Source organism: Lissotriton vulgaris, chromosome 5 (assembly GCF_964263255.1).
Source record: "Lissotriton vulgaris chromosome 5, aLisVul1.2, whole genome shotgun sequence".
Lineage (NCBI taxonomy): Eukaryota > Metazoa > Chordata > Amphibia > Caudata > Salamandridae > Lissotriton > Lissotriton vulgaris.
In genome coordinates this window covers 185,625,221-185,638,807 of record NC_141693.1, presented here as the reverse complement: position 1 = coordinate 185,638,807, position 13,587 = coordinate 185,625,221, and the positions used below count along the sequence as shown (strand labels likewise).

Here is a 13,587-nt window from a genome sequence, read left to right as displayed (position 1 = left end):
TGACTTGAAGCACTTGGGCAAGAAGGCCTGTGTGTCAGGCTACGGTTCGAGATTCGGTGGATAGTTGATAATAGCCAGTTGTTGCCAGGCATTATTGGCTTTGAATGCTGCGCAGTTAACAAGTGCAATAAATCTTGATTCATTCTGTTTAACATCTTCGAAAGAGTCAATCTATATTATGTATTGCATACCTCATGGTTGCAATGTGCCACTGCTATTTGAATTGCATGAATACGTCCAAATTACAATCCAATTTCTCAGAGACTTCATAAAGCAATGTATGTTAATAAACTATTCCCTGCAATATGTCCGATCACTAACATATTCTGTGAATAATGTCAAGTCTAGTGCTCTATGTAAAACATTGCTGACTAAAAGTAGATATTTTTGAAGTTTTTGTTCATGATGTTTTAAGTGTCATGCAAGCTTTTTGTTTAGGGTGCCTTCATCTTCCAGTGGGTTCACAGGATGAGAAAACAAAGCATGCAATCTGTTATAGTATGGTCTCTGTTGCTGTAAGTTTTGTGACCATGAAACTAGCCTCCACTTATGTTTATTCTGTCTTTTTTCCTGGAGGAGGAAAATATTTGTCTACATTGGGCAGCCTTTTCTGGTTCTGTTGAGATTGCTGAGATACTGTTAGCAGCCAAGTGTGATTTGCGTGCTGTCAATATTCATGGGGATTCACCACTTCATATTGCAGCTAGAGAGAATCGTTTTGAATGTGTACAGTAAGTATAGTCCATTATTTCATTATTATTTTTTCTCAAATTTGTTTATCCGATTCCAAAAGTCTACAAGATGAAAGGTCATCTGTAAATCCTGGCCTGTGCTGTATCTGTTTCAGTGCATTTTAATTACAGAGATATGTTGGTTGGTAGCAGAACAAACTTTTTTTGTAATGAGGCAGGTGTACAGAAATTGGCGATAGGATAAGCTTTCCTGGTACTTCTACTTTGTTCTTCTCTCTTGGCTGTAACATAGGTGTAGGAAAGTGGGTTTCGGTTGCAGTAACCCTCCCCCCACCTCTCCCCCCCCACACACACACAAACACACTTTTTGCCTGGCTTTTGATGCAATTCTGACTGTAAACTACTGTGTTCCTGATAATCCATTTCCCAGTGCCAGTGTTCTTTCCCTAAAACTGTCCCTGGTTCGAACCACTTCAGACCCCTCTGTATGTCCCCCGTAAATGGTGCCCCTTATACCTAGAGCATTGGGACTGAAGAGGGTCCCCTAGGGACCCCTCAGCAAGGGCATGCAAACTGCCACTGCAGCCTGCATACCTTGGTTCAGACGAAAATAGCAGTCGACCTGGCACACTGCCTAGGTGCCAGGGAAGCCATAGAGAGTAAAGGGGCCAGAAACTCAACAGCTCGATTTCCCCAGCACCATGATAGCTTCACTGAACCTAGGAGTATTTTGTACCAAACAACTCCTCTTAATAAACCTACACTGATGCCAGTGTTGGTTTTATTAAAACATGTACTCAGAGGGCATCTCAAAGATGCCCCCTAAAAACCTATAAATCCTGGTGTGGTCTCAGACTGGTTTTAGACAGCTTGCCACCACCAGACATGTTTCTGGACCCCAAGGTCGAGAGCCCATGCCCTCTGAGGCCAAAAACAAATCCCATCCTGGGCAGATGTCACACCTCCTCCCCTAAGCTGAGCACAGTGCTTAAGAGGGAAGCTTCAAAGGCTTTGCCATCTTTGTAATGCGACCCCAACCCTACGTCCCCTAGCAGAAGAACTTACCAGGGCCTCTGTGGGTTTTCTTTGTTCAGTTTCCTTGCCCGAGCCTGCAGCCTTTTCAAAACTTATGTCCCCCATTGAGTTAAATTGGGCGCCAGACTCTGTGTTCGCATTCTGCACCCGGCCGCCTCTGTGCCACTGAGAGTGTAAGTTTGACGCTGCCTTGTGCCCCTGTGCTTACTTTACCCCAGTAGACCGAGCCCAGAACCCGTTTTACTCACCCTTGAGCAGGCATCTTCGATCACCCCCAGTCTCCATTGGTTAACATTTGGTGCCCACCCCCAAATTTGACCTCTGGACCTGTCCGTCCCTGTGCCGCTGGTGGTACACTCTTGGTATAATTTGAACCCTGCCTGGTGTTGGCCTGAAACCCCGAAGACTAGATTTGTACTTGCCTTCAAACTGCATTCTTTTTTTCCTCCCATAGGTTAACATTGCTGAAATGAAAAGGTGTCCCTTTTTAAAGTGAAAAGTATTTTTATTTAAAAACGTACTTTCCTTTTAACATACTTCTTGGTCTTAAAATGAATCATGAAAGAAGCTGATTTTTTTTAAATTGGGTTGGATCTTTTTGAGTTGTGTGTATATCACTGTGTGTATGGAAAATGTCTTACACTCCTCTGGTAGGCCTAAGCCTGCTCAACCATACTACCATACTACCACAAGTAGAGCACTTCCAGTTTACATTAAGCCCTGTGCACTTCTGGGGGAATCTCTGGACTCTTCACACGATCTACCTAGTTGTTGATATACCACATGAAGAGCCTGCTTCCTACAGCAGGGCACTCTACTTGATACCCCTTTACTTTGTGTTCTTATAGCAATTACTTATCTGACATTTAAAATACAGTAATGCACTTGTGCTATGCATGTGGAGAAGTGTGGCTCAATGGTTAGAGCGGCAGACCCTGATGCAGAGGTCTAGCCCGGGACCAGGGTTCAATTCCCCGCCTCGGCGGGTCTTGGGCTCAAAATTCCACGGGCCTGATAACTCTCGCTTCGGTGCCTATTCCAATGATGGAGTCCCACTCTGCAACTCTGGGCAAAAGCTTGCTTAATCTCCACAACAGCCCCCACAACGCTAAGGATGCCTGGCCTCCACCTTGGGGGTGCCCAGGAGTGGACGCCTCACAGGGAAAGCCAGTACGGGTTCCACAGCGGTATTCGTACAAGCGCCTTGAGACCCTTGCGGGTGAGTAGTGCGCTATACTAGTATCAATTTACAATTTACATATGCTCTAGAAGGACCTAAGCACCCTATTATTTGGTATGCTTAGTCGTCCAGTGGATGGCTTAACTTCACCGTTATGAAACTGCATAGATTCTTTTAACTCATTCACATTGAAGAAATCTTAAAAGTGCTCATCTCCTACCACAATTTATTTTTAAGCACTGCCAGAATCAGACATCACTCCACAAGAAGGATAGTGAGGACTGTTGGCAAGAAATCTGCACTGTGTTAATGTGAATAATAGCATACATTTACCAGAAATTAAACTAGGTGGACACTAATGTCAGCATAGAGAAGCGTGTTGTTAGGCAGCCCTTGAGAAATTTGTATAGTTGAAGATAGCCTATCACTTTTTCATGTGAACTTATTAAATCTGCATTGCCGGAGAAGAGGAAAATATTTAACTGCAGCTAAAGGCCACCAACATTGGTAGATCTCTTACAGACACGTCATGCACCTTCTTTCTATGGTAGGTTTTAGGTACCTCTGAGATCAACTACTATATTTCAATTGAAACAAATTATTACAAACATCTGAGCCCATAAATGTTTGTAGAACTGCCCTGAATTTGTTGTGTGCCTCAACTAGACACTGTGGCCCACCACAAAGTGAAATGGAGACCAGATAACAGGGCCTTTTGGGCAACAGTTACTTCAATGTGGCAGGCCTAATCATTTGAGTAGACTGACTTGGAAAGCAGCAACTTTATATACAATGCACTTTTCTTTGGTCCTGGAAACTAACTTTATCTCAATCCCACTGGGATATCCATTATGTAGCCCAGTCTTAAACTGGTGCTAAATTTGGGGGCAAATCCCAGCAGTTTATTCTTGAATCTCTTTAAAGGAAACATTATCCCTTTTTGATGAGAACATTGGTCAAAAGGCTTCTGTTATTTACAATCCATTGCCTAAAACAGTTAAACTCTGTGTGAGCCTCAATGGTGCAAGCAAGCATTTTCTAATTTTCTCTGTTTAATGTAAGAATAGCCTGGCTCATGAATCTCACAATTTGATGAATGTAATCTTCCTTAGGATGGTATGCCTCATGTAAGTAAGTCTGTATGTCTGTTCACTAGGTTTTGCTGTGCGAATGTCTGGACAAATGGGTTTCTAGAGCCTCCTTGTAATGAAACAGGCTTTTATGCCAGTATACCCTCTACATTTTGCCACCAATTTGACTACTGGCACCTGGTGTAATGGCTCTGAAGTGCCCTGAGTCCTGCTAAACAGTCAAATGTGCTTTGACTCTTAAAATGATGTATATTTAATTGGCTTGTCCAGAATTGGCATAATCTAACTTACTTATAAGTCCCTAGTATATGGTACCAGGGGTACCCTGGGCCTGTAAGTTAGAGTGACACTTGCTGTGCCGCTCTGAGTGGGACAAGGTAAAACATGTCTCTCAGTGTGCAACTTTGGGCTGAAAGGACAGTTTTAAACTTCTAACTCGACTTTGCCTTTTAAGGTAACGGCAAGGCTGAAAAATCCCTTTTTAATGTAATTCAGTCACCCCTATGGCAGGCCTAACTAGCCCTAATGCAGGGTACTGTATATGAAAAAGTGGAACATCGACTTTTACATGTTCCAGCAGTAAAAACACCTAAGTTGTAATTTTTACTGTGGAAAGGGTAGGAGCCCAGTTAGCAAGATCATAGTTACAGGCTAGCATTCCAGCACTGCTAACTTATGAATGAGACGTGGGGGGGGGGGGGGGGGGGGGCGTGGCTTCGCCAAGCTGCAGAGTGGCTCCTTTCTAGAGAGGCTCTGAAGGCCGGCTCATTGATCCTGCGACATTGACATCCTTAAAGCGGAATCCGCTGCTGAAACACAATGGCAGCAACCTCCACATGTCGATGGCCACTCTGTGAAAGTTTGGCCGTTGGGAAGGAGACACCAAGCTAATTTGCAGACCCAACACACCGCGGCCTAGTGTGCGCTGCAAACATGGACGCCGTGTGAATCCGCCACGATTGTAGAGGCTGGGCTCGCCTGTGTTTTCCCCAAGTGCATCTTTGCTTGCTATGGCCCAGTGTGGGGGCAGGGCCTGCGCCGACTGCTGCCCCATTGTCCTACGTGACACCTGGGCGACGGCCTGCGGCAAGCTAAATCCCAAGCGGCCACCTCTGGCTGCTACCGCGGCCGGTATCGGGGTGCGGGAAGAGGAGGCGAAATAATCGATGACGGCACGGAACACCGGCTGTGTAGAGACCGGCCACACACATGCATTGGAGCAGTCCAGCGAAGCACAGTGAGTACAGGCATGAGCCGGGTATGTGTGTGGCCTTGCGCACTCCCTGCCGACTGGGCCTATACCCAGCCTGTCGCTCTGGAGGCCGCAGGGGGGAGGGGGGGGGTTGTGCTCAGGCTTGTGGGTCGCATGCTTCTGTTCGCAGCCTGCGTGGTACCGTGTAAACTCCAAAGCTGGGGCAGTGTTAAGCGTGGCATTCCTCGCGCAGGCGGTGGGTTCCCAGTACGAGGCGCCATAGATTTGAGCTCTGGGGCTGCTCTAACTTCACCTGCGCAGGTGGCCTGTTTCTATGGGAGCACCCCTTTGCCCATAAGCGCTGTGCCATCAATAGAAGTGGGCCTCGTGTTCTAGGCTACGACTAGATGTGAGAATACCAGTCGTAAGGTCATTGTGCTGGTGCATCAAGAAAAACCATGTCGCAATCAGTGGAACCCAGGACACAACCGCCTTAAACAGCGCACCGATCCGCTGTTTGTCATTAAAGGGGTAATTTCTGCAAAGCCCTCGGCGTCCTGAGCTGCCTGCGCACCAATTGACACAATGGGGAACACTGACCCAAGGCAATCTAAGCTTCCATTCGATAGTAAGTGGCAAACTCGAACAACTGCTACAAGTTCGAAGCCAGACACTGACCCTAGCGCCAAGGACTCTGGGGAAAATCATGAGGATGACTTGCGCACCATATTGCTGGACGGGCGCTCCAGCATAAAAACCATAGACAATAAAATTGACTCGCTCATCTCTAGCCTAGACAAGGTTAAAAAATGTGTAGACAAATATAACCCGCTTAAACACACTGGAAAATATAATCTCGGACACCGACGACTTTCAAAACTAATCCATGGAACAACTACTTCTAATGCAAAAACTTCTGGCGGTAATCAAAGGCAAAAACGAGGACTTAGAAGCGCGCTTGTGGCGCAAACAACCTCAGAATTCTTGGACTGCCTGAATCCACTGCTATCTCGAAAATGGAACCAACATATAAAATTTATTGCATGATCTGTTTGGCCTGTGCTGTCATCAGTCATGATAGTTGAGCAGGCCCAGCGCTCATTGGGTCCTAGACCATTAGTGGGTATTGCGCCACGTCCCATAATTGTGCGTCTTCTAAATGATAGAGATACGATCCTCAGATCCGCCAGAGACCAAAGCCCAATAAATCATCAGGGTTATTCCCTCTCCTTCTATCCAGATCACACCCCAACGGTGCAAGCCGCTCGAAGAGAGTTAACACCGGTGAAGCGTTTCCTATAAAAATCCTCCATCCCGTATGCAATGCTCTACCTGGCCAAACTAAAAATCATGCACGAAGGGCAATCGCAGTACTTCACTGATGCCAAAGCAGCCCTGAAGTACACTCATCATATCACCTCGCTCCTCACAGCAAACAGAATAAGAACGTAACTTGAGCGATAATTGACGCCAAAGCAGCCCTGAAGTACACTAAACATATCTCCTCGCTCCTCACAGCAAACTGAATAAGAACGTAACTTGAGCGATAATGACTGATGTGATTAATATGATTCAGATGGACAGTTCATTAAGTTTTGTGTGGTGTTATACTGTATAGCATTTCTGGTTGCTGTACCAGTCGAGTCCATTATTAGCTGACTCTTCCGGCAGTGTATCGGCCTAAGATCCACATTATGCAAATTCCTACTACTCTGATTCAGCTTGGCCACCCTGCAACCAGGCAGGTATTATGCTGGCGTCCCATGCCCCACTGCAAGATCTCCCATGTGTTTTCGTATTTTGGTTAACTGGGGAATTAAGGGTGGGTAATTCAACACACCCTATTTGGGGGGTTGGTGTGGGAGGTGGGCGGGTATGGATGTTAAATGAATTTTCAGACAGAAAGACGTCAACTATGTAGCATAAGCATACAGTAGACCGTAACTTGCTGTTGGAGGCATGTGGGCTGCTGAATTCATATCTGTGCATAGATCGCCGCCTAGTGTTGGGTCCAGATGATTGTACATTGTTGTCCTGGAAGAGTCTTCGAAGTATCACGAGATAGGTGGCTCCTCCCCTGCACTACAGTGCGCATGGGCATCCACTCCATCCTCAGATTTTTTTTTCCACCATTGGGTTCGGAAGTATATTTGTTAACTCAAGTTCGGGATCGATATAAACAACTTTCTTTTTGGCCGGAAGGCCTTTAGTTATCGTCGGTATTGTCTTTGCGATCGGTGCCCAGTACTTGTTCAAGCTCTGTCCCCGAGCCGGACATCAAGAGAAGCCGCGTGGCTTTTCGGCACTGAAGGCCCGGTCGACGCCAGAGGCCTTATCGACGATCCATCATGGAACGGAGCCCGTTCAAGAGATGCCCCGTTTGCAACTCCATGTATCCTCACATCGATGTCCACCCGGTGTGCAACAAGTGCCTGTCTCCGGATCACCATGAAGCCAGCTGTATGGCTTGTTCTCGGTTCCGCTCCAAGAAGACGATTCGCCTTCGACGCGCAGCGCGAACGGAGGCCCAGCAGACGGCACCTGATCCGGTGAACATCTTCGATGCCGAGGATGATGAGGGAGTCGAGCGGGAAGTTCAAGAAAACCTGTCTGATCCTGCATCGGAGATCGACTCCAGTTACGACGCAGATGTAGAAATGTTCGATACTGAAGACGTCGTCGACGAGGTAGGAGACGACGATGAGGCCTTTGGGGCAGTGGAAGATAGCTCGAGCGAGGAGCTAGGCCCAGCCGTTACTGCGGGGGCCGCACCCAAAACACTCGATAAGGCTCAGGTCGAGGGATCGCCACATGGCCTTACCCAAGATCGTACGCTTGGTTCTACAGCCTCGCCTCAAGGCCCGGCTACGGACATTTCTAACGAGCCATCGGTTGACCAATCGAAATCTAAACCAAAAGTATCGGTGTCTACAAAACCGAAAGCACTGGACACTAAATCGAAACCGAAAGTGCGTATTACTTTGGTCGGTTTGAAGACCTCTGAACCATCGGCACCGACAAAACAGAAGAGTGTTATCGACCCGGTGAGGTCGCTAAAGGGTGTCGAGCCGAAGACCGGGGCACCGAAGAAACTGGTCAAGGCCGTCGACCCGAAGAAGTCGGCGCCGAAGGCCGTCGACACAGACAAGGGACTCGGAACTCAGAAAGTTCTCGATCCTGAGCGTCGACCCGACAAGGCTAAAAGCAGTATAGACCTAGAGTCCACAACTGGCAGTGGCTCGAAGGAACCCGTCGAGTCAACACAGCCATCCGCCTCCTTTTCGAAGCAGGTGTCGGACTCGTTGAAACGCATTAAAGAGAAGGCTACACTGTCGGACCAAAGACTACTCCACCCCGAAGCCTGTCAGCAAACCTCCAAAGTCGTCGGCGCCCATCCAGTTCACACTGCCGCCGAAAGTGATACCTAAGGCCTTCGCCCCTAAGACGGCCGTCGAAGCGACCAAGAAGGTGTCCATGGGGCCGAAGCCTATAACTACGGAGGTGGCCACCAAGCATCGACAGCCTCCGACAGAGGATCAGTCGAGGCAATTAATCGACGCTGAGACGGGTAGACTTTCCATTTTCAAGCGAAAGATCGCCCCAGAACAGCCTATGGAGTCATATAAAAGTCCATTAAAGAAAAAGAGGGATTCTGCTAAGTCACCTCTTCTCTTTGAACCTATAACACCATATGGACAGACACTGCTCCTGTCTCACCCACATACTCAGATGTGGAAGTAGGGGATGGTGCCAATGAGGATTACAGTTATCCTATAGACACTGATCCAGAAGATCACACTGAACCCTGGACAGACGCTGCTGACCCAGGAGATCCACAAACTGCCCCAGACAGTCATGTCTATGCTATTAAAACCTCGCCTACAGAAGACACGGCTGCGTTTAATGCACTTATTGAGAGGGCAGCAAAAAATCATGATGTCCAGCTCCATGCTGACCCTATTGAAGAGGATTTTTTGTTTGACACCTTCTCAACCTCAGAGAGAACTGTCAAGACTCTACCAATGCTAAAGGGTGTCCTAAAACATGCTGGAGACATTTTTAAGGAGACCACAAGGGCAAGGGTGATAAACCCCAGAATTGAGAAAAAATACAAACCGGCACCTGTGGACCCTACGTATATCAAGGGACAGTTGCCGTTGAACTCTAGTTGTTTCCAATGCCCGGAAGAGGGCGCACTTGCAAACAACGGGTGATGCTCCTCCCCCTGACAAAGAATCTAAAGTGCTAGAAGCATCAGGGAAAAGGGTGGCAGCTCAAGCGGCCAATATCTGGCGAATCTCCAACACACAGGCACTCTTAGCCAGATATGACGGGGCTCATTATGATACACTTGAAACCCTGTTACAACACTTGCCAAATGACAGGCAGCTGAGATGCTAATACAAGAAGGGAAACTTATATCAAACGCATCTATTAAGTGTGCGCTGGACGCAGCAGACACCGCAGGCAGGGCAATTAATACCATTGTGATGTAGCGGCGACATGCCTGGCTGCGAATCTCCGGTTTCAAGCCTGAGATACAAACCACCATACTAAATCAGCCTGTTAACCCAGATCACTTATTTTGCCCAGAGGTAGACACCACCTTGGAAAAAATCAAAAAGGACACAGACTGCAAAGTCTATGGGGACTCTACAGTCGCAGCAGTTCAGGGGTGGTTCCTTTCGTCGCTCCAACAATAGAGGAGCTTCCAGAGGCCAGCTGTCCCAGCACACACAGTACAGTAAAGGAGGCACGCAGACCACCTACAACAAACACAGTAGGGGTGGCTATCGTAGAAACAGCACCAAGGGCAGAGGTCGTGGAAACATCAGCTCTCGATCCTCGGCCACTAACCAACAGTGACGTCTTGTCACTGCCCCCGACCATACCACACTGGTCGGGGGGAGACTACAACAGTTCCTGCCGGTCTGGAAATCCATCACTACAGACAGGTGGGTGAGGCAACTTATCCAGTACAGTTATTGTCTGGAGTTAACATCCACTTCACCCAACATTTCCCCAAGACACCGTCCTATGTCCACAGAGCATTCGCAATTATTGCAGCAGGAGGTAGTCGGCATGCTGCAAAAAGAAGCCATAGAGCTCGTGCCTGTGGAAGAAAAAGGTACAGGGGTGTACTCGCTGTACTTCTTGATCCCAAAAAAGGACGGGTCCCTCAGACCCATACTGGACCTCAGGCCACTAAACCAGTACATTCTCTCAGAACACTTTCACATGCTCACATTACAGCAGGTTCTACCGTTACTCAGTCAGGGAGATTTCCTCGCAACATTAGATTTGAAGGATGCATATTTCCATATACCGCTACACCCGTCACACAGAAAATACCTCAGGTTCACCATTCAGGATCAGCATTATCAGTTCAAGGTCCTCCCTTTCGGAGTGACCACAGCACCCAGGGTGTTTACCAAGTGCCTGGCGACAGTGGCTTCACACCTAAGGAGACAAAATGTTCATGTCTACCCTTATCTAGGACGACTGGCTTGTACAGGCAAAGTCGGCCCAGCAATGTGCCGCCCACATGTCCCACACCATTCACCTTCTTCACGATCTGGGGTTCTCACTGAATTATCCAAAGTCCCACCTTCAGCCCGCCCACGTACGGCAGTATCTGGGCGCGACAATAGATACTCTATCAGCCAAAGCACAACCAAATTCAGTGAGGATCAACAGCATGCAATTACTGATACAAAAATTCAAACAACAACACTCGCTTCCAGCACGAGTGTTCATGCAGTTGATAGGCATGATGGCCTCCTGCATCTTCAAAGTCCCGCAGGCGAGACTACACATGCGTCCGCTTCAGGAGTGCTTAGCACGTCAGTGGAATCAGGCTCACAGACAATTGGAAGACCTAGTGTTGGTGACCGGTCGCGCATACAACTCTCTGCATTGGTGGAATCCACAAAACCTTTGCAGGGGCCGACCGTTCCAGGAGCCTGTGCCACAGATTATACTGACAACGGACGCATCTCTCCAGGGATGGGGAGCTCATGTACTCCACTACACGGTGCTGGGACTATGGACAGTACAGCAGAAGAAGATGCACATCAACCTTCTGTAACTGATGGCTATCTTCATGGCGATGAAAGCATTCAAGGTACATTTGTGCAACAAGGTTGTGTTGATCCGGACGGACAATATGACGGCCATGTACTACATACAAAAGCAGGGAGGTACACACTCTCCACAGTTGTCTCATCTGGCTCAGAGCATGTGGAAGTGGGCCATTCAGAGGAACATCTTCCTCATGGCAGAACACCTCCCTGGCAAGGACAATCAGACGGCGGACCTGCTCAGCAGGTACAGCCACCAGATGCACGAGTGGGAGATACATCCATCAGTACTCCGACCGTACTTCCAGCAGTGGGGTCATCCAGGGATAGACCTGTTCGCCATAAGGGAAAACGCAAAATGCCGAAGCTTTGCCGCCAGGTTCCCACACCCACAGTCGCAGGGAAATGCAATATGGATGAACTGGTCAGGCATATTTGCGTACGCTTTTCCCCCAGCACCTCTAATACCGCTGGTGGCACGCAAGCTGAAGCAACACTCGATGACTCTCATCCTGGTTGCTCCAACGTGGGCACGCCAACCATGGTACACCACGTTTCTAGAACTCTCCGTGGTACCGCATCAAAAGCTGCACCTCACACCCAGGCTTTTGACGCAGAGCCATGGCGACATTCAGCATCCAGATCCGCAACAGCTCAACCTGGCGATCTGGCTCCTGAGGTCTTAGAATTTGGCTACCTCAACTTGCCTCCTGACTGTATGGATATCATAAGGGAGGCAAGAAAGCCCACCACTAGAGCATGTTCTGCGGCAAAATGGAAGCGGTTTGTCATTTATTGTGCCGACCACAACATCAATCCGCTAGATGCATCTACTCACAACATCATTTGTTATCTGTTACATCTATACAAATGCAATCTGGCCTATGTTTCCATTCGTATACATTTGTCCGCATTAGCAGCTTATCTCCAAAACAGGCAGCATCTCTCACTTTTCAGAGTGCCTGCCATCAAAGCTTTTCTGGAGGGACTCAAACGAGTTATTCCTCCCAGACACCCACCAGCACCTGTATGGAACCTAAATGTGGTCCTCGCCAGGCTGATGGGTACATCTTTTGAGCCTCTACACTCATGCGAGATTCAATTCTTGACGTGGAAAGTGGCTTTCCTGATAGCAATCACATCGCTACGCCGAGTTAGTGAACTTCAGACACTGACTATCCAGGAGCCATTCATTCAGATTCACTCCAACAGGGTGGTACTACGCACTAACCCTATGTTTCTGCCTAAAGTGGTTTCACAGTTCCATATGAATCAGACTATAGAACTGCCAGTGTTCTTCCAAAATCCAGAGTCAGTGGCCGAGAGAATGCTCCACACACTAGACGTCAAAAGAGCTCTAATGTACTACATAGATAGGACAAAAGATTTTAGGAAAACAAAACAACTGTTTGTGTCCTTTTCGCCACAACACAAAGGGAACCCCATTTCCAAAGCAGGTATAGCAAGGTGGATCGTTAAGTGCATACAGATTTGCTATCAAAAGGCTAAGCGCACATTAACGGTTCCCCCAAGAGCCCACTCCACGCGAAAGTTGGGGGCCTCCATGGCTTTCCTTGGAAACATTCCTTTAGAACAAATATGTAGAGCAGCCACATGGTCTACCACACACACATTTACAAAACACTACTGCGTAGATGTGCACTCCAAACAGCAGGCAGCTGTTCTAAAAACACTTTTTCAGACTGCTGCAGCTGGCACGGGAGGCCGCCGTTAATGGAGGGACTGCTATATATTCTATGCACAGATATGAATTCAGCAACCACATGCCTCAAACCGAATATGCTACTTACCAGTATGCATCTGTTCTTGGCATGTAGGGCTGCTGACATTCATATCACCCGCCCTCCTCCCCGGCGCCTGTAGGGGCTGCAGCACTCAGAATTACTCTTAGCATGGTCATCACTTACGATATTACACTCCATCTTTGCCACAATGGCGAAAAACAATCTGAGGATGGAGTGGATGCCCATGCGCACTGTAGTCCAGGGGAGGAGCCACCTATCTCGTGATACTTGGAAGACTCTTCCAGGACAAAAATGTGCAATCATCCGGACCCAACACTAGGCGGCGATCTATGCACAGATATGAATGTCAGCAGCCCTACATGCCAAGAACAGATGCATACTGGTAAGTAGCATATTCGTTATTTAGCTGCTATTTTAAAATTGTGCATGCACTTACAAGGTAAGGTTAGCAGAATCCAATGTCTAATTTTTCATTCCAATGTGAATTTTCACCAAATGTGTAGCACACTGTACAACAACACAGCTACGTTATGAACGAGACCAAATTCCTA

General features: G+C 47.8%; 1 protein-coding gene across 10 annotated transcripts in view; it reads left to right on the top strand.

Annotated features, from left to right (window-relative positions):
• Positions 1–13,587, top strand: part of EHMT1 (euchromatic histone lysine methyltransferase 1) — an 834,115-nt gene that overhangs the window by 610,438 nt on the left and 210,090 nt on the right. For all 10 annotated transcript variants that reach the window (XM_086921124.1, XM_086921127.1, XM_086921128.1 and 7 more), the window contains one exon: positions 577–731. In XM_086921124.1, coding sequence (XP_086777250.1) covers positions 577–731 — 155 coding nt within the window. The remainder of the gene's footprint in view (positions 1–576; positions 732–13,587) is intronic.